Source organism: Stegodyphus dumicola, chromosome 9, assembly GCF_044657685.1.
Source record: "Stegodyphus dumicola isolate Sdum_Otavi_A_Nest chromosome 9, ASM4465768v1".
Taxonomy (NCBI): domain Eukaryota; kingdom Metazoa; phylum Arthropoda; class Arachnida; order Araneae; family Eresidae; genus Stegodyphus; species Stegodyphus dumicola.
In genome coordinates, this window is record NC_140776.1 from 137,711,844 (window position 1) to 137,734,073 (window position 22,230).

The following is a 22,230-nucleotide window of genomic DNA, read 5'->3' on the forward strand; positions in this document are numbered from 1 at the left end:
TTTCGTCGACTTCCAATTTATCTCGTAGAAAGTCCTCCACGAAGGCATCCCTCCCTTAAGGCAGATAGCCCTCGAGTGCTTTGCCGTAATCTAATAAAACCAAAACCAATCCAATTTATCTCGAAAGCAGGCAACTGTTCGACGTGTTGGTAGCTGTGTTCTAAATTCTCTCTGCCGCTGCCGTTATGCCTCATGAATGTTCTCGTACTTCCAGTACTACTTCAGTACAGCCTAGCGTTCAACAACGCTAAACGAACCTCAGCCATTGTTATTAACTCGACTGTCTTTAGCTGCACTGGCTACTATGACTGACTGCCATCCGCGCATGCTCAGCATAAATTGCCAGCTCTGCCTACGACAAATTTAACACCTTACGCCACACCACGCATTTAAATTATAAGTGTTAAGTCTTTTTGCTTAAATTATTTAATTAAAAACAGTGACTACATTTATAACCCCTCTGCATTATTAAAAATATAAAACAAAGATTTAAATTAACAAACATATTTATTGCTTTTAAATCGCTCAGTTTGTTAATCAACTGAAAGATAAAAAGAATTAAAGATCCTATGCTTTGTCAAATAACAACATTCTGAGAATCTGTTATCTGCGAAGACATAGGCAAGATTAATTAACGGTCTTACATTTCTCGCAGTGACAATACTTGTCAAGAGCTGTTTCTAGATTCTTACTGGTTTGTCCGTTTCAGAAACATAATTATGTCCTCGAGTTTTATTTTACTAAGACAGAATTCTATATGTTAAGTAAAAATATATGATACTTTCTTATTATCTTCAAATTCACGAAACATCGCCAACTAATTGGAGATTTTGTGAATTGGTGAAACTTGTTTGTTTGGCTACATTTACGCCTCGGAGGTACAGCTCTATTCATAAACAATAAGTAAGAGAAGCATTTTGTTAAAAAAAAAATTTTATGAGGGGTAAAAAGTACAGCCCATATTTATATTCTTTTACTTGGTGGATACATTCAACTGAACAATAATCAACAAACATACAATATACCTCTTCTAAGGCATTTAAAAAATCAGGATTATTTGGCAGTGTGAAAAACATTTCTAATAAATGAACACAGTTTTGATATAAAACCAATTACATACGTTTATTAACCAACATTTTGAAAACAGCCAAGTAATTTTACAGAATTTTCAGAAATATATAAGGTCAACCAAAAAATTCTATCTGTGTGGAAAAGAAGATAATACATTTTTCATAATATTTATTGCACAATATAATATCTATCATTACTTACGACCTCTTGCTAGCGTAATGGCTATATGTAGATCCAGTTTTTGAAAAATGTCTTGTTTTCAGAGGCGAAGAACTCAAGTAGTGATTGGCTGACAACTGCTTCATTTCCCTTCAAAACATTTTGCAAGGAAAGAAACACGTAATAATCGGAGTGTATTAAGGTATGGGTAATAGTGTGGATGCTGCAGAATTTCCCAGCCTAGCTTTGCTATTTTCTTGTCACCAGTGTAGCATGTGGTGTGGCATTATCCTGATACAATATTATGCGCTTCCTAATGAACATCTCCGGTCTCTTTTGTTTGACTACTTTGCTTATATCATCCATTTGCTGATAATATCTCTCCGAATTGTACTTTACTTTAGATTTCAAAAGCTCGTAATATATTGGTCCTTTGGCGGCCTGCATTATCTTATTCAGCATTCTTATCTAAACAGCATTATCTTATTCAGGCTGAAGGCAGGTTGTCCGGGCTTATAGTATACACTCAAGAGCCAAAACATTATGATCACCTGTCAATAACGAGTTGGGCCACCTTTGGCGCGCAACACAGCTTCAATTTGCCTTGGCATGGATGCCACAAGTCCTTGATATATGACCGGAGACAGATTGTACCAGATGTTGTAGCAACGGTCACGCAAATCCGAGATATTGCGAATTGGTGGTCTTTGACCTCTGAGCTGCCGTCCCATGACATCCCAAATGTGTTCTATCGGATTGAGATCCGGTGAGTTAGGCGGCTAGGACATTAACTGGAAATCAGCATCATGTTCTTGAAACCACTCCAACACAATTGTAGCCTTGTGACACGGGGCGTTGTCCTGATGGAACATTCCATTTCCAGCTGGAAAAACAGAGGCCATGTAAGGGTGCAACTGGTCCGCAATGAGGTTCAGATACCCTGTAGCATTCATGGTTTGCTCTACCACAACCACGGGTCCCAGAGACGCCTAAGAGAACGTCCGCCAGAGCATAATACCGCCACCACCGGCCTGTGTATGACCTACTGTGCATTGAGAGAGCAACTGTTCGCCTCAAAGATGGCGTATCCTGACACGGCCATCGGCGTGATGAATGACAAACCGTGATTCATCTGACCAGGCAACTCTCTCCCACTGATCCATGGGCCAGCGCAGGCGCAGTTGGCGATGACGCTTGGTCAACAAAGGCACAGAGTGGGACGTTTGCTGTGTAGCCCCATATCCAACAGTGTTCGCTGAACAGTGTGCTCCGATACTTTTCTACTTGGCCCTGCATTGTATTCGGCTATCAGCTGAGCCACTGTCTGGCTGCGGTTTTTGCTTCACCATGCGAGACAGTCTCTGACGACCTTTTTCTTTGATAGCGTGTGGACGTCCAACACCATGTCGTCTACTGCTGGTTTCCCCGTCATTCATCCACTTTTCATATGTACTAACAACTGTAGATCACGAACAACCCACGAGTCATGCAGTTTCGGAAATACTTGTTCCGAGCCTTCGGGCCATTACAATCTGCCCTCAATCAAAGTCGCTTAGATCCGCAGCCTTTCCCATCACACACAGAAGTAAGTGAAAGAATGATTCTTCAGACTCTCCAGCAGCAGTTAAATACCACTTCCACCTGATCACGAGCCTTCCACGTCAACCAGGCGCGTTCATCGCAAAATGTAGGGCTGGTCATAATGTTTTGGCTCTTGAGTGTATACTCTTTTTTTTTTAGCGAAGTTTCATAGGTAATCCACTTTTCCTCCCCAATCTTCATCGGGTCCAAAAAATGTTCGTTTTTGTTCCGAGCAAGCAGAGATGTGCATATGACGATTCGATCATGCAAATTTTTCTCATGAGGCATGCATCTGAAATATTTGCAAACCAATATTAGTCTGCGAATATGGTCGTAAAGCAGTTTGTTGAGCTGAATCAAACTTTTCCCTAATCTCTGACGCTGCCAAAAAAGAATTTGTTCTATCATGGTCTTGACAATATCGTCATTGATCAAAGATGACCGCCACAGTACGACTTAACATTAAGGTCGAAATCATCTGCTTCACATTTTTCAAACCATCTCCTGCACGTTCTATCCGAAACTGCATCTCCACCAAAAATTGTCCCTTAACTTCGACACGCTTCTGTGGTATTTTTTCCTTGTTACAAATTCGTACAGGCTTACATGATCTCGTCTCGCTTAATTATGATAAGAGAGACTGTTTTAATTAGTTTAGAAGAAGAGATGTTTATAAATGCAGTGTTAAAGAGAGACAGCCATTTCGCGAATGAACACATGTATGCGAGTTGAAACTTGAAATTACATTATCGGACAGAACTTTCCGGTGGACCTTATACACAATATCCTCACAAAAGATCATCATCTCCATCAAAATAAATAAATAAATAACATGAATATAAAATTTATAAAGGACTGACTAGAATAAAGCATTATACACCAACACCATGTCCATAAATGTCCTTACGCGGTCTACAGAAGTCTTACGCAAACTTTATTTTTGCAACCATTGATTGTAGCTACACACTTTTAGTAACAAAAATATGTTAAACGAGACAAATGTTACATTTAGGCAACTTTAGATTTAAAAAATCAAATTTGTAAAAATTATAGACTCACGTTCTTCTATTCTCTCCTAGTCCTCGCAATTTAGTAAAAGTTTATATTCATTCTAAGAAATAAAATACGGAACATTTTGCGCCCCTACCACAAGAAAGAAGACATATTATTTAATTTTAAAGTTTGAGATCATGTTTTGTGAAAATTCAGAGACCATACACAAATTGAAAATGAAATAGCAGTTTCAAAAAAAAATTTCGATATTAATGCATAAAGTGACGAGCATATATAAATTGCCTTGAGAAGATTTGGTCAATACAAGTTTCTTTCCTTGTGCTTGTCGGTTTCACAGGCAATTAGTAGCTAAGTTTGGCGGTCTTTTTTCACCAAATACTATAACAAACCAAAAATCAAGGTAACTTAAGTTTTACAGCAACCACCTTAGTAGAAGTCGACAAGTTTTCAGGATGTGCCAAACTCTGACAATCATGCGCAAAACAATTCTTCAAAGTCAAGCAACGTCGCCACTTTCGCATGCGTCCTTGCCCACCAGCGGCCGAGCGGTAACGTCGCTGAACACTGGTAGTTCGGTCCGAGGTTCGAATCCCGCGAACGGGCTGGCTGCATGGGTGTTTTCGTGGTTTTCCCCATGTGTAACGTGTATACGAGCCAGTTTCCCTTAGAAAGCCCTCCACGAAGGCATCCCTCATCTTAGGCAGATAGCCCTCGAGGCTTTGCCATATTCACACACACACACACACGCATGCGTCCTTTTTGATGTATTCCAATGGCTTTTATAAACATTCTGATATTTTATGCCTTAAAATAATTTTAAAATATGCAGTTGTGGAATTTGCCAGCCATGGAAGAAATTGCGGTAAAATTTCTTCAGGAATACAAAATCTCTAAATGGAACAAACGAGAAGATGCGTTTGGTAGATACCCGATGTTACCGGAGTTTGAGCGATACCATATCTTCGCAATTCTTTGATTCTTTTACGTGTAAATAGGTAGCTGTATACTTGGGAAGAAGAATAGCACAAAAAAATTGCAGAAAGATTTGGAGAAAAATGTGTTTTATTTTTTAATGTATCACACGTATTTTAAATTACTAAAGTAAGTGTCCTATGTTGATAATGTTTGCCAACTTGCAATAAATATCCATAGTTTGGGAATTTTTTTATAAAAAAATAAAAGGTACTTTTTCGTTTAGCCGGCGCAGACGATAAAGTCGCCAATAATGGTACAACCGATGCCAATCCGAATATCCTCGCTGGTAACCTTTTACGCCTCATTTTCAAAACAAGTTGCAGCCATTTCTTATCAAATTGTTTCTTTCTTTCAATACTGGCATACAATTACGTATAATTTTTACCAGAAGCACTGCGGTTTTACATAACAGAATTAGATTTTGTAGCGTAGTTTACATGAGATGAGATTACTTGGGGTCACGTGATATGAAGCGGCGAATCAGGATGTCGAATCATGAAAGCATAGTAAATTCTTGAATTAATGTCATTTTACAAATTTATTGTCTTTATTTATTGGTTTTTTACAAAATGTTAAACGATATTAAAATGTTTATGCCTTCAAAATAAAAAATTCTTAGAACTAACTTTTGTTAAAATTTTTTATATGCATACTGTATGTTGTCGCCTATACATTCTGCTTGGCGAGTTTTGCGCTGGCGAAACGGAAAAGTACCAAAAAAAAAAAAGTAGCGAAAACCATCAATTTGCAACCGATAAATAACTTTTACCTTTTCATCTGTAAAAAAATCGCCAAACTGTACAGGTTGCGTTAACACGTACGTACCAAATTAAGTTCATGACTGACGAAAGCTTCCCCCTTCCTCATATTCAAAATGATGACAATTCAATTTATTAAAGGAAAATGAGGCTACTGCATTCCTTCAAGAAATTCATTTTACCTGCCACCCAAATTTGGAAAAAGGGGTAGGAAACGAAGTTATATATCACCGTGAAAGTCATATGGAAATTCAACGTGAAAAACTACCAGAAAAAAAAAAAAAAAAAAAAAAAAAGGGGTCTCCGCATCATCAACTGGTTCGCAGCTTTAAAAGTCACACTTCTGACAAAAAGTAAGCTGCTAGTGCAAACTTATGGCCACTTGAAAAATTAATTTAAACTTTTCAAAGCAGGAATTTGCATTTTTGGAAATAAAGTTTTTTTTGCACCTTTCTTTGGCGCCTAAATGTGGCGACATATTTTTCTTGACGCTTTGATTACCAGTAATACTCTCTTGCTGTGTTGATTAAGGGTCGAAGGACGCGAAGCTGTGTGGTGAATTCTTCGACTTGCGTTTATTTACTTCGGCGAAGCGCTACGTGTTAAAGTACTGGGTTTCTTCCTGTATTGTGGTGATTAGTTTGCGTTTTAAGTAAAGTTAAATACAGATTATTTTGTTCTCCTGGTTTGGTGTTTGCAGAGAAGATACAGGTAGGAGAATTTTCCTTTTTATTTTGCGCTTAGACGCAAATTGTGATGAAGAAAGATGGAGCGAAATTCTGTGAACGGGTCTAGCCCGGACTTTCAGTATAAGCCGCCCATATCCTTAGAACGTCTATTAAAAATTTGTCATGAGAAAGGAGTAAGAAATTACACTGTCTTTTTTAAAGGTATAGGGTAAAATATTAACGTAAACAATCCTAAAATTTAGAATGATGAAATATCCAGCAAAGTGGCTTTAGTTAAAAATATTGACTTCATTAAAATTATAAAAGATAGAAGGCTTCTGATAAATATTTCAGTGGCTGAATGCGCGTGGCAAATATTAAACATATCTGAATTGCATAACGTAAAGGTCTCCCCGATGCTTACCATGACTGAACTGACAGGCAAATTTCTTCTGTCGGGCATTTCAGTAGAAGTCGAGCTCTCGGAGCTAGCTAATGAGCTGAATCATAATAACGATATTGAAGTATTAAATTTAAGAAGATTTATGGCCAAAAGCTCAGACAGTAACAAGAAACCCTCGGAAAGAGTACTCGTTACTATTGCAGGACACCACTTGCCAGAACATGTAAAAGTATGGCTGACAAGACATAAGATCACAAGGTTCTACTATAATCCAAGGCAATGATCTCAATGTCTGAGCTTTGGTCACGGGATTAAAAGCTGTAGAGGATTAGTAAGATGTAGCAAATGTAGCGAAAATCACACCAGGGCACAGTGTCAGAGTGTGCAGATCAAGTGCGCGTTGTGCAGCAATTCACATGAAGCATCCTCGAAGAATTGTCCCAAATACATCGAAGAGGGCAATATTCTCAAATATAGTGCTGATCATCATGTTCCCGTAGTAGAAGCAAGGCAGGCTATAGTAAATAAAAATTCTTATGCGAAGGTGGCAGGAACTCAGGTGTCAAGTCCTGCAAAGGAAGATTTCCTGAAAGTTACGACTCCAATAATAGCTGCGTTGCAAGGATCTTTTGAATGTGCGTTAAAACAGCAGGCTGACTATTTCGAAAAAATCTTAGTAGGGTTGGATCAAAAGTATGAGCACATGTTTAACATGTTTTCTTACTTTTACATGTTTACATACTTGCGATATCAGAATGCACTAGGGATAAGCATATTGGGAAAAGAGCTCTTGAATCCGACAGTGACCAGGACTTGGATGAGCATGTTACGGAAATAGAATTAGTAAGAAGCAAGGTCAAGAAGCGCCATTCTAAATCAGAATCTATAACAAGGGAAGCCTGCATTCAAAGCAAGCATGACATGAGTAAACCAAAAAAGTCTGGCCAAGATTAGAAACTGTGATTTTATTCATAAAATGAGTTTTTTTTTCCTTCCTGCTTATCTCTTCGCTTCCTTTTCTCATCTAGTTCGATGAAACCTAGGTTTTGTTCATGGAATGCAAAAACATCTCTAACAAAAGAAACTTTATCATTAGCAGGAAAGAATTTTTCTGTGATGTCTTAATTATCCAGGAGACCTGGCTTTCTAACTTAGACGACTTTTGCTTACCTGATAAAGGTATTTTTCGCAAAGATAGATTAAGCTCTTACCAAGACGGGGGGGGGGCTAATGATTGCCATCAAGAAACAATGGGCACGCTTATTTGTACAAGATAGCAGTTATGATTTAGCGGGAGGTGAACTTATGAGAGTTGATCTTCGAGCAAATAGTTCCGATATTTCAGTGATCAACGTCTACCTTCCTAGTGGCCAGTTCAGCGTGAAAGAGTGGGATAAAATTCTGGCTACGTTGCCCAGCAAGTTTATTATCTTAGGAGACTTCAACTGTCACAACCCGGCTTGGGGGTCAAGCAGGCTGTCAGCAGGGGGTAGAGTCCTTTTGGAGTGGTGTAAGAACAACAACCTTTGCATTTTAAACGCAAGGAAGCCCACCCATGTAAGTCCCGGAGGAATCGAATCCTGCATTGACATCGCTTTGTGCTCAGCCGAACTTTATGGTCAATTGAAATGGGAAGTTTCTCCTGATCCCTTTAGCAGTGACCACTACCCTATAAAAATTAGGTTCCCAACTAATAACAAAGCCTCAGCTGCTGGAAATCAGAGAACAATTGGTCACTGTGACTGGAAGAAGTAACATAATCAGGGCTTTGCACCCAGAAGAAAGGAACCTGGAAAATATCAACCGCATCTTGAGCGCCACGAATAAAGAAAACCTCAAAAAATTGCGATTCAACGCAAAAACAGCCCGTGATGGGACACAGAATGTAACTTCATTCTTGGCCAGAAAAGGAAATGCCTTAGACTCGCTAAAGCTCCTCTTTCAAGAGGTTACTGCATTTCTTACAAGAAATGGAATGCTTACCTTAAGAGGGTCATTAAAATCAAGAGAAGGCTGCATTGGGAAAAAAATTGTAGTCATACCAGAAAGGATGGCAATTTATTTAGGATAGTTAAAAATATTGAAAATAAAAAAAGTCAGATCCAGTTCTCGAACAATATCTTAAAGTACCAGAACGGCCACACCTGGTCAGCTGAAGAGCAGCGCGTAGTGTTTGCTAAGTACTATTCAAGATTCACTATTCAAAAATTCATTCCCCTGGATTTTAGTGACGAAGAGAGTAGCCGTATTAATAACCCCTTCTCAGAAGGTTCAGAACTCGATAAAGCTATCAGGAGTCTCAAAAACTCTGCTTCGGGATAAGATGACCTTACAAGATATGCTATTAAAGTTTTGGCTGATGATTGCAAACAAGCGCTCCTTGAGGCCTGCGACAATTCATGGAATTCGGGTCTGATCCCTGAGAATTGGAAAGAAGCTATTGTTATTCCTTTTTTGAAACCTGGGGGCGACAGTGCGCTGGTTTCCAGTTACAGACTAATTTCTTTAACGCAAATTCTTGTCAAAGTGATGGAAAGTATGATTCTCAATAGATTACTTCCGAGGATCCAGCAAAGTAAAAGACTCTCAAACATGCATCACGGCTTTATTCCGAATAGAAGTTGCCAGTCCTGCTTAATAAATTATTCAGTAGCATCCTGCGCCACAGGAAGCAAAGGAAAGTTGTTCAGCTGGTGGCCCTTGATCTCAAAGCTGCATTTGATTCAGTTTGGCATCATGGCCTGCTGTATAAAATCATGCAATTCGGTGTTAAAGGGAATAGTATCCTGTGGATTGCTAATTTCTTGAAACAGAGAACAATCAGAGTAAAGTGGAGAGAGGTCCTTTCAAGAAGCTATAAGCTTACCAGCGGTGTCCCTCAGGGCCGCATTTTGTCTCCTATTTTCTTCACAATCTTCATGCACGATATCTATTATCCCGGCTGATGTCGACTGCTACGTGTATGCGGACGACATATTGCTCTACAGTGTATATGTCTCGTTTCCCAGGGTAGTCACTAATTTGCAGCGTGCGCTGTTTAAAGTGCATAGATGGGCTAAAGAAAGGAACTTGTGCATTTCCCCAGAGAAAAGTAAATCGATTATTTTCGGTGGGACAAAGAGTAGTGAAGAAAATCTACTGAAGCTTGATGGTCCCTACGGAAGATCACATTAAAATTCTGGGCATGTGGTTTGATAGTAAACTGAGTTGGAACGTCCATGTAAATAAAATAGTACCGAAACTGGAAAGAATGCTGAATGCATTTAAATTCATCGCGAGCCCCAGGTGGGGTGCCATAAGAAGTGGATCTCGTTAACATTGCAAATGCTACAATAAGAGGAAGAATAGAATATGGCAGCTGTCTCTTCATGTCTACCTCTCAACAAAATAAGAAAAAGCTTGAAATTGTTTATAATCACGCCTTAAGACTGGCTATAGGAGCGCCTATCAGTACCCTTCAACCGTTGTTATATGTTGAAGCAGGGGTTTTCACCTTAGATACGAGAAGATGCATCATCGCAATTAAGTTCTTAATAAAGAATATTGCTCTGTCAGCAGCCTCTGCCACTCCGGAAAGTCTGAAAAATTGTTTGCAAAGATGCAAGTACAAGTGGAACAAAATACGTAAGCCCATTAACCAGTGTGTTAAAGACAAGCTAAGCAATCTCGATCTAGATTTCAGCAAGCGTATTACTTTTAACAATGAGCTAGATTTTTCTGAAGAAGTAAAGTGTTGTTTCAAAATAAATGAGTATGAGCTCCAGAACAAAAATCTCTCAGATGTGGAGATACAGCAATTTTTCCGCTGCATTATTAATGATTACGTGAATCAAGGTTTTAAGATCTACGCTACAGACGCTTCCAAGTCTGATACAGGAGTTGGTATTGCGGCTGTAGATCGTACCGCGGCGATTGTCAGTCAGTGCATAGACAATAGAAGCTCCATCTTTTTCAGCTGAGGCCCTTTGTAAACTTCTTGAGAAACTGAATCCTAACGAAAAGGTTGCTGCCCTTACAGATAGCAAATCTGTAGTCAGCGCGTTGAGCTGTGTTCATAGGAGATCCAACTCTCTCATCCTTAAGCTCTTCGAGCGGATTAAGGCTTTCCATCACCTCACTATCATCTGGGTTCCTGGCCATAAGGGTATAGGGTTCAACGAAAGAGCGAATAAAGTTGCGAAAAGAAGAAATATGAATAATTCGGGGGGCGGGCTTTCAGCTGAGGATGCGTGTAGTTTCATCGAAAATACTATTAAGGAAGAGCAAATCGACTGCTGGCGGACTTCTCACACCGGCTGCAGATTCAGCTACTGTAATGTTCATTGTGAGTGGAGTAAAGGATTAAACATCGATAGGAAAATGGAAGTAGTAATCAGTAAAATAAGATTGCAAATGTTGGGCACGAACCAACTGTTGTACAGGTATCATAGAGCGAATTCGCCATTTTGCGACTCATGTTATATGATTGACAGCACAGAACACGCAGTTATTCACTGCAGAAAGTACGATATAGTGCCAGAAACATTATGCTCAAAAAGATGAAAATTAGCACTATTGACCTCTCAGCTGATCTGTTAAATCATTGTAATAAGAAAACTTGGAGATATTACTTCCTAGTAAAATTTGTCATCAAATACATCCTAAAGACTTCATAAGTACTATTAGTGTAAGGGTTTGGTTTTCGGACTGACGTTCCACCCTGAATTGGAGGGAATACATCCTTGTGGTTTAACATGTAAATAACATTGAGTTGAAGCATAAGGCGCCAAACGCGTTCTAGAAAATAAGGGCAGGGTTCAAATATTGACACATACTCAAATCGTAAAGTTATTTACATAAATGAAATTACTATTAGATTGTGATCCTAAAACAATGAAATTGCATGTAAATATTATTAATATATTTGTACCATTTGGAAACTTAACAAATTACTAGTGCGAAAATGCTTTCGGCACACCAAATGCAAAGTATAAATTAAAAAATGTTAAACATTAGTAAATCACAAAATGAATATCACTGAATAACATTAAATGGGAGAAAAATCCTCAAATTAATCTAATTTATTGGTACTATAGTATTATCGCAACCACCTTGGTTAAAAGTCGCCAAACAATAGCAACCATACGCACATAAAAATTCTTCAAGTAACCATATCGATAACTAAGTTTCAGTAAGCAAAGTCTCCATTTTCGTACAAGCTGCTTTGGTTGTATTAGAAGCTCTAAAGACAAATTACGATACTTTTCGTCTTCAGCTGAATTTTGAAATATAGGTTAGCGGGATTTGCCTGCAAAAGAAGAAAGCTCTATGAAACTTTTGCAGGAATATCATATTTTGCCATAAAGGTGAGAATGCTCAGATTCGCATTTGATGATCATATGTTTTGGGAAAAATCTTTTTGGAAACGCAACGTTAAAAAATTTAACGAACACGTGGACATTCGAAGCGATAATTGGTTCGAGAATAGTTGTCTGCATTTATTACAGCAGTCAGATTTATATACTGCTGGAGTAAAGAATCAACGAGTGTTAAATTTTGCTTGGAAGAGTTGGAAAATGGCTGGTAAGACTGTGGTAGGCTGGAATAATTACATAAGGAAGATATCATTCTTAAGTAGCTTCATAAATTGTTTTCTGGAATAAATATCGAGCTAAAAATATGTACCTAATAACATGCATGATATGAAATAACTAACTTTCTCCGATTTGAAATTACCACGCTTTTTAATCTTCAAAAAATCGCCAAACTGCGCCAAGCTGGTTGCGATAATGCCAAAGTACCGGCTTAATTTTAATCTCTCTGAAGAACACCGATAAGTTTGGTTTTCCAACACAGAAAAATTTATAAAATTTCAAAACTTTAAAATAAAATACCTCGTTCAATTTTGTCTTACGGGAGTCAAATCTTTGTTCTTTTATTTTTTAAAGTATAAACTTTCACTAAATTCGACATGGTTTATATGGTTCGAGAGTCCGTACAAAAATTCAGATTTCATAATTTCTTGCGAAACTTTTTTCTAAATTTAAAATTATCATATTATGAATATGTTCGTCATTTCAAACATTTTTGTAACTGGAATATGTATGACCAAAATGCTGCCGCCAAGACGTTCATGGACATGGTAGGAGATTCAAACACACTTTTTAAACCAAAACAAATAATTTTAATTACTCTTTTTTAAATGAACGCATTGCTTTAGTACAGAAGTATAATGTAAAAAAAAATTCACCATTAAATTAACAAAAAGCAGTGCTTTTTAACTGAGTTATCTTCTACTAGATAAGTTTAATGTTTCTGAAATTGATTATCTGCCATTTATGAATTGAGACACATACATAGCATAAGTTATTGTTAGATGTTTTTTCAGTTCTATCGTGGACTGTAAGAATAACATGAGATTCGGTAGAAAATTACCTTTTCTCGTGTTGTAAAATATGCCCTAAGGCATTAACGAAAAATAAAAATAATAAAAAATTAACTTATCGGGTAATAATTAAGAGGTAAGTGCAAAAGGGGATGTTATTAATTATCGCTGCTGAAAGCTACCATTTGGAACAATTATGGAACACAGTTTTGGGTTTTCCCCGGGTTGCTCTAATTCACAAATGATGCCAGCACTTTTATTTTAATTCTGTATTCAAACTATTCTGTTTATTCTTTATATCCATTTATGATACAATTCAATTCAGATTTAAGAAATCTAAAACCACTAAAAGTAATGTATGTAATGAAAGAACATTTATTGCTATAGTAGAAACTGCTCTTTTTATGACAAAATAAAGAGATTCAGATATTAAAATCATTTTTCAGTAATAAACTTATATAAATATTAATATTAATACGCTTCAGTCAGGCTTTAAGGCTACAAATTTATTCCCCTAAGCAATGTGATACGTGGAATTTATACAATTTTTATTATAAGAACTAATAGAGTAAATTATTTTTAATTAAACATTTTTTTGATGCTGACTTTTGTGATTCATCTTCCCCCCCCCCCAAATTTAAAAGAAAATATTTAAAATCTTTGATCAAAAAGTTTTTTCTATAAAAATAAAGATACATGTAATGCCTCTGTAATTTAGAGTGCTTGCTATATGAAAATGGCACTTTGGGAATTATGAAATGCACTCGTTTACATCGCAGGTTATGAAAATAATATGATTTATATTGAACTTGAGTAGCAGTAATACACATAAATTACACAAATACAGGTAAATTGCATATTTTTGTCCTTTACATGACACATTGCGACATTCATTTACATGGCACAGCACATGCTAAACTTTCGAGTTCATCGAAATAGAATTAATTTTTTTGCTTTTAATACCTTGTAAAAAGGAAACCATAGAATGGCAGAAATACTATAAACGCTAACTTCTAATAGATTTGCAAATCGCATATAAAATAGCTTCAAATGGTAAACAAATGACATTCCTATCCTTTTCAACTGAATGTACAATAGTTGAAGTTAAATTATTAGACAGAGAAACTAGACAGTATCTAACTTGTCTTCATAATAACCTAGTTTCAACTATTTACAACAGTGGCTAGCTAATGCTTTTGCCGCCCGAGGCGTTTTTTTTTTTTTTTTTTTTTTTTTTGAGTTTGCAGCCTGGAGTGGTCTCTGAATTTGCCGCCTCTTTTGATATTCAAGCAAATAACTTTAAAACTGTCAAAATGGTATATAGGGAAATAAATTAATGTTGAAATAAATTCTCCATTTGTTTAAAGAAAAATTTTTATTCCAATTTTTTAAAATCGTATTGTTATTTTGCTTAATTTTTGCTCGCAAAACCATCGATGACAATGTAAAGGACTACTTGATTTCTCCAGTGGCTGTTATGTAGATTGTACAAAAAGATTTTTTAAATACTCCTTTAATGATTTTTATTGAGAAAACTCCTCTCACAACTAGCAACATTTACGGTAATTTTGAAAAAATTCGCAGTAACATATTTGGAAATTTATTCTGGATATTGTGTTTTGAAATACACTGCAAAAATTTAAAAGTATCGCCTTTCCAAGTTCCTGTTTTATTTTCCCTAGCAATAACAGAAATAAAACTCTGGCATACTTTCTCTCTCTTAACGAGGAATTTTTTCTTATTAATGGCACCGTGATCATAATTTACTTGATATTCGTAATTTTCAGTCAGAGGTTTTCACGAAATAAGAAATGTATAATAAGGATACGTAATTGTTGAAATCTCATGGTGATTTCTTTGCACACTTCATATATAGCAAAAACTATTTTTCTTTGCAATTAATTTCCATGTGGGAATTCAGAATCTCATTATTCTTTCTGCCTTGATAATCCACATGCTGAAACTCCTATGTATAATACTATGTTTAGAACACAGCTTAAATATTCATGATTTTAAATTAATTTTAACAATTAAATTTTTAAATAATTTAAAATTTAATTTCTTAAATAAAATTTTAAAAAACTATAAAATAATTTTTACGTGAAAAATGCCGCCCCAAAAATGTGCTGCCCCGGGGAAGATTACCCCATCTGCCCTCCTCCAGCTACGCCACTGTTACACATTCAGTTACTACGCACACCCATACATTTGTTTTCAAAGCTATAAAACAGTCGGCTAACCATACATTTATAATTACATTTACTTTTGCTTAATTAATTATCACACCTTTTTCATTAATAATTACTTTTAATATAAAATATTTTACTTTTTCCTCTGCTGCTCATAACGAAAAGCAATTGCTAGTTTATGTATAAAACGAAAACCTTTCTAAGACGACTAACCACACTTTTAAATGATTTTAGTTTATTTCGGAGAGGCAATATTTAATATAGATGTTTATTTACGCTTTCAGAAATAGCTGATTATTTTCGGAATATTTACATGACAGGCCTCAGAGTAATTTGCATATCCTTATGAAAAAATATTTTGTACTGCAATTTAATGATTACATTTTTCATCAACATTATATACAGGTACCAGGGGTAATAAATAATGCTTTAAATACACTGTTTTAAAACGTTCCCTATAATTATTGTAATCGAATAGTTCTAATTACTCTGACTGTTTCTTCTTACAGAGACTCCAATAATAGTCCATAACTGCTTCTTCTTGGCAATACGTTTCTATAGATCCCGGTCTCAGCTTTCTGATTTTACCCATTGCACTTTGAGGGGTCATGTCATGAAATTTAACTAAGTAACATGCAGCCATTACTCCAGTTCTGCCTCTGCCCATACGGCAATGAACACCAACTGCCTAAAATAAAAATAAAAAAAATTATGCTTAGTTCACTTTGCAAATTTGTTTACAGTTTATCTTTACTAACAATTATGATAGATTACTCATTTGCTCATATGGTAAAACTACTCATGCATAAATTTGTCACACTTATGGTAAAAGGCTTTTGTATCTGTTTGTATTCTTGCACTCGAAGTTTTTTTTTTTTTTTAAATATTGTAGGTTTTTGTAATATTTGACCAATAATTTATAGCCAATTCATAAATTATAAAATCTTTATTATCCGAAAAAACAATTTTTTTAGACATACAGCACCAAAAACAAATCATAAGAATGACAATAACTTTCAAATTAAAAATGATTTCTTCGTGGCCCGTGAATTTTTAAATATGCATTCATTATTAAATCGAGGTACGTTAAGTTTGGCAATTTCGTTCTTAGATAGTGATTTCCTTCTGATAACCTTACTTTTGTTACTATAAATCAGGAATGGCAAGCCAATAGCACGCGACAAAAAAATGATAGGCAGGCATTATTTGAGGAATTTAGGTATGCACTATCAGCACAGTCGACCCCTGACCACTTTCAAAACTGTTCCATTGAGAGCAGCAATCGTAGTCCAATAGTCACACTCGAATGCTTACTAGCCAAATAAATCGGCTTTATAAAGCTCAATAAACTTTTGCTACTAGGGCCCATGATGTGAGAACTACAATATGAAAATCCAGCGGGGAGCAGGAGCAGGTGGAAAAGGGTGGAGACCAACATCTCGTGGACAAATCATTAAAGAATGCACTCTTTTCCGGAATCCATGGAAGAGATCTTGCAATAAAGTCGAACAGAAAATACAAAATAAACAATCAAATAAGCAAAATGTATTTATTCTATGTACAAACAATAATCCGAAAGGCATGATTAGGTGACAAAATTACGGTCTCTGTGCTGCGAATGGCCTAAATTCTTGGTCCTATGGAATACTTCATAGTCAAGTGAAGCCGAAAAATTTCCTTTGGTACAATTCTGACCTTTGGCAAAGAATCTTTTGTTGCATTTCTGAAGGTAATCCTGAATAAAGTCCACTTTTAAGACATTGTTGTGACAGCTTATTTCTAATATAGAAGTGAGCTATATTAGAAAATCCTGGAGTATTTTGTTTTGAAATACCTGAAGAATGCTGAGTTCATTCTTGGTAGCTGTAACCAGAGTCGGAGAAAATAAACACATCATCGGCCAAATGATGGTCAAGTAGATTTGCTTTTTCGTATAAAGACTGAGATCGGAATTCCTGCCAGTCAAAACATGAAGTTAACCTACGGAGAATTTAGCTTTGGCAGCCGCACTCTTAATGTGATTTGTCCATGTGACCCACTGATTTAACTGTACTCCCAGGTAGGTGACACTGTAAACTCTTGGGACGCCCTCACCAAACAGGTAAAGTGGCTGAATGTCAATCCTTCTCATTATTAGAATCTTCGATTTAGAAGCATTTATGGAAATTTTCCCTTTAGCGCATCATTTTTCTACTTTGAATACCAAATCTTAAAGTTTGCTTACGGCTGTATTTGACTGAAACGATCTGACTGCTTTAGTGATATCATCCGCATACCATCGGTAGCAAAAATAGATCGCTGTATAGTTGGAAAAAAGAATATCGCAAAATAATTATCGAAGGATTTGCAGACGAATGTGTTTTATTTTGTAATGTATCACGAAATTCTAACTTTACAACTAAAATTTGTATTTAAAATTGCTAAAATATGTTAACTTTTCATATGCTGATAATGTTTGTCAACTTAGATAAATATCGATAGTTTCGGAATCTTTTTTTTTTTTTTTTTTTTTTTTTTTCCCAATGTAACGAAAATCATAACTTGTACCTGATAAGTAACATTTTCATCTGTAAAAAATCGCCAAATTGCGCCAACGTGGTTGCGTCAATAAAGTAAGTACCTAAAATCTTTTATCCAGTCATATATAAAGCACAACTTTTAGCAACGAATAGAAATAAAACAGTAATGTGCCCCCTCCACTGAAAAATTAAGCAGTTTTACTTATAAATTTAATTATGTAATCTTCACTCTTGTCATGCCTGCCTTTGTCCTTCTAATATGTAGTCTGCAACCTCACTTTAATACTATTTGTAATGCTAATACACCAGTCATATACCTGAAAACTGTTGAATAATGGACATGGTACTGAGTCAGTTTAGCTTTATGTACTGACTTACATATAATGCTATTGCAAAAATAAAAAATTGTATAAATGAGCTGTGATTGCATCTTCATCATATAAAAACAAAAAGAGCTTTATCATTATCATTATCACTTATGTCAAATAATCTAAAACTTTCACATTTATATATTATTTCTAGAATTACATATACACATATATATATATATATAGAGAGATTGTGATACAAATTACATGGTGTTATTTAGATATATGAATAATTAAAATTTTGTAAAAAAAAATTGTACTTATAAAAAGTATATGACTAATCTATAGTTTATAATATTTGTTAATTTTAACAGATGTTGTAAAAATATAATTCAGTTATTTTTTTTTTTTTTTTTTTTTTTTTTGAAAAAGCTAAAATATTAAATTGTTATTATGGGACAAAACTTTTATTTTTCAGAACACTACATTTTTAATGTTGCAAACTAGTAGATGACAGAATTTCAGATACAAGGGTAAGGAAATTAAAAGTTTAAAATTAAAATTGGGAGCTATACAATTTTAGCACATAAACCCACAAACAAGATATTTAAAGACAGGAAATAATATAAAAAAACCATATTTCATATTCAACATCTTTTTATTATTATCTAAAAACAAACTAATAAAATTTTACCTTTTCAAAATTAGAGATGGGACATCCAGATCCTTGAATCCTATAAATCTTGCCAGATATGAGAATTTTACTCTTCAAAATTACCTATTTAGAATTACTTATTGAACACTTCAAAACCACTACAAATATATCTTTATTAAGGATTTAAAGGCAGCAAGTGTTGAATTTTAAAAACAAATTGACTGATATTAGTCGTAATCCTATTAAGAAGTTGTATTTATGGCATATGATATTGATTCTCTAGAATAGGATTTAATATAAATTCCCAACCCCTGAATTCTCCAAAAAGATTATATAACTTTTCATGGTATTGACTCCAATATGACAAATATTTGATATTTTATTTTAAAATTCACTAATATAATTATTATTATAACAAAATTAATTGAAATACTAGAAAAATAAAAAAAATTATTCATATAATCTTCCTTAGATATTATGCATAACAATGTTTTGTCTTGAAATCACCTATAATTTATATTGACAAAATGTTTTAAACCTTACCTATCATATCCTGAGAATTGAAAATCGATCAGTGTTTGAGAATTGATAACCCCAACTCTGAGAACTGAAAACTTAAATCTTTCCATTTCCTTCCTTTAAATCGCAATTTTGGGAAGATTAGTTTTATTCACAATTCATAAAAACAGATAATTAAAAAAAGAACATGACTGATAAAATTTCAAGATACCTGCATCACTAGTGTCACCTCATGGCAACCTTGAAACCACACTATAAAATTTTGTATTCCATATTTAGTTGTTAATCTGTGCAAATTCTTGACATAATGCTTCCCTTTCAAGACTTACTTAAATTTGAAAAGATTCTGAAAAAATGTAACAATAGTTACTCAAATAATTTTTGTAATATTTTGCTCATAAATAAACGACAAGATTTATGAGTTTTCAGATTTATAATTTTTTTGTTAATTTAACATCTAAGTTTTTTACATGAAGTATAAGAGATCTAAATATTTGAAAACCTTTTGGGATTTAGATTTAAAAAATTTAGGGATTTGTTCACATCTCCACATAAAACAAACAGTTTACTTCATCTGGCATTTTGCTCAGAATTTGGTATATTTACCATTTGTACTCTGCTGACTTCCTATATCATATATTTGTGTACTATCACACTTCACTGGTCAAGGCAATTTTACGTTCTTGGTAAATTTATAAAGTACTTACTGTATCGGTAAACTTTGATTCTTGAAAAATTAATGACATTAAGTTTCATTGTATATTAAATAATATTACTTAAATTTTTTAATATTTAACAGTTTAAAAGACAAAGAATTTTCGGCTAATCTTTGGAATATGGTAACAGGTAGTTTGGCGACATTTTGGTAAGGCGATAAAGGTTACTAGCTAGGACTTTAGCAGTGTACATGGATAAAGTCAAGAGTGTGCACAATGCCATTTTTGTGCAATTCTGGGATGTTTTTTTAAGTGAAAATAGGTCAACGTGTACAAGGATACCGTGTATGTGCAATACTTAAAAACGCGGCAAGCAGTTTGCGATTCTGCACTTTCTCCCAATTTCGCACCTAATCTTTGTCATGATTAAGCACTTTTGTTTGATAAAAGTTCTAGCATAAGCGTAATTTGGATAACAGATAGTTGGGAAAAAATGTTGAGTAAAAAAAAAAAAAAAAAAAAAAAAAAAAAAAGGCCTTTACTTCGTGAAAACAAAAGGCGTCCAAACAAAAACTAGCAGGTTGCTGTAGCAGGGTTGATCGCCAAAAAATCGCAAAGTTACCATTATCCAAAGATTAACCGAATTTTCTTTTTGATATTTTTTTTACTCAAAATAATGTTTTTAACCTAACTAACAAAGTAATGCATAAAAATTACCAAAGAAATGTAGCAGGTGCAGTTCTATGACAAAAATCGCTAAATATATTTGAAACCATAATGCATTTTAAAATGCTTATAGAAAGCAGCAATAGAACAAACTGGACAAATAAAATGTAAAAATATAATAAATCTCAAATAGAAGTATAAATGAATATTTTACTTTCAACATAATTTTATACAATTGTGATGTACTTAATCAGATAAATGTTATTAATTTTTACTATATGGGAGAGGGTTTATCTGGATAAACATAGTGAATAAACAGTAAAATGCATGCAGAATTTTTTTTTTTTTTTTTTTTTTTTGAGAATAAATAAAGAATAAATTTAAACATTAACTATTCAGATAAAAGCTTTGGGCAGCCAAGAACTTTCTGTTTGAAAAAAAATGCTGTTTATAAACAGATACTATTTACAAATACTGTAAATTATATCTCAGTATTTAAATATCCCCCTCAAATCCAAGCAATTAATTTTTTTGGTTACAGAATATGACAGCAAATAGGCCAGAAATTTTTTCCTCCAAAATTTCATATTATAAGAAATGCAATTAATAGCAATGGTATATTATTTTTTCCAGGACTAAATATGTTCACAAAACCTTCTGCATATCACTGATTCTGAATATTTAATGTAATACAATCAAATAAGTTACATTATTTCTATAATCTCATAAGTAATAATAAAAATATACTAACAAGTAAATAAATATAATTAATGTAATCTAATAACTATTGTTATTGAACAGGACCTAAACTTCAAATCACTTGAAAGAATATAAAATATTTAGCACAGTTCTGAGTATTTTAATTTTAAAAAGACATTTCAACATTAGAAATGCTACATATAGTTATCACTACATATAATATCAAAACCATGAAACATAAAGCTCAATTTATTAATAGTCATTAAAGCATTTATTGAATCTTTCATACCTTGCCTTCTGCAAATGCCTTTTCACAAATGGCAATAAATTTTTCTATCTGATAATTACTGGGAGGGTGAAATTCTCTGACTTTAATTTCAACCCAGGTAATGTCTGGAAATGAATGCACAGCAGGGGTAGTTTCAGGAGATAATGTAACCAAATAATATATACCATGTTCTAACAAATAACGTACAGCTGGTACAGATGAAGGGCAGCCGAAAGCAGCTAGCTTCCCTTCTTCAATCCAAGAAAAGTTCGCTGGTCTTTTTGAGCTCATTATGAGAGTTCTAATTAAGATAAAGTACCATAGGTTTTAAAATAATGCATGAAGAAAAAAAATTTTCCTCACATCCTATTCAGTGCGTGATTTAATAATACGATTTACTTTGCGAAGCAAAATATAAACAGTGTGTAGTCTGCTACCAAACGGAAGTTGCCATTTTGAAAAGAGTTTTCGTGTTTCTCATTTTAATGCAGATTTTCTACTTCGGAATCAGTATGCTTATCGAAATATACCGCATTTATTAACTAATATGTAGCATAGTTTATAATATGACTGTTTATAATTAATATTCTTATAGAGTTACATAAAATTGCATTTGTTCTTACATGAACTAAAAAAACCATTTATACTTAATTTATTATTAAAATATTCTCATTTTTATCAAAATGCGTTCCGGTGTGAAACTTTTTTGTAATCTCACTAAATATATATTCTATATATGCCAAGACCCCTGAAAATCT

The 22,230-nt window shown here is 34.4% G+C and overlaps 1 protein-coding gene across 1 annotated transcript; it reads right to left on the reverse strand.

Moving 5' to 3' along the window:
* Positions 1-923: 923 nt before the first annotated feature.
* LOC118189126 (dual specificity protein phosphatase 23-like) lies at positions 924-21,926 on the reverse strand. The gene is made up of 2 exons (XM_085824144.1): positions 21,494-21,926; positions 924-15,870 (listed from the first exon to the last, which is right to left on the reverse strand). The coding sequence occupies exons 1-2, from the start codon at positions 21,761-21,763 to the stop codon at positions 15,667-15,669; spliced, it is 474 nt and encodes a 157-aa protein (XP_085680270.1). The 5' UTR covers positions 21,764-21,926; the 3' UTR covers positions 924-15,666.
* Between the last annotated feature and the right edge of the window lie 304 nt (positions 21,927-22,230).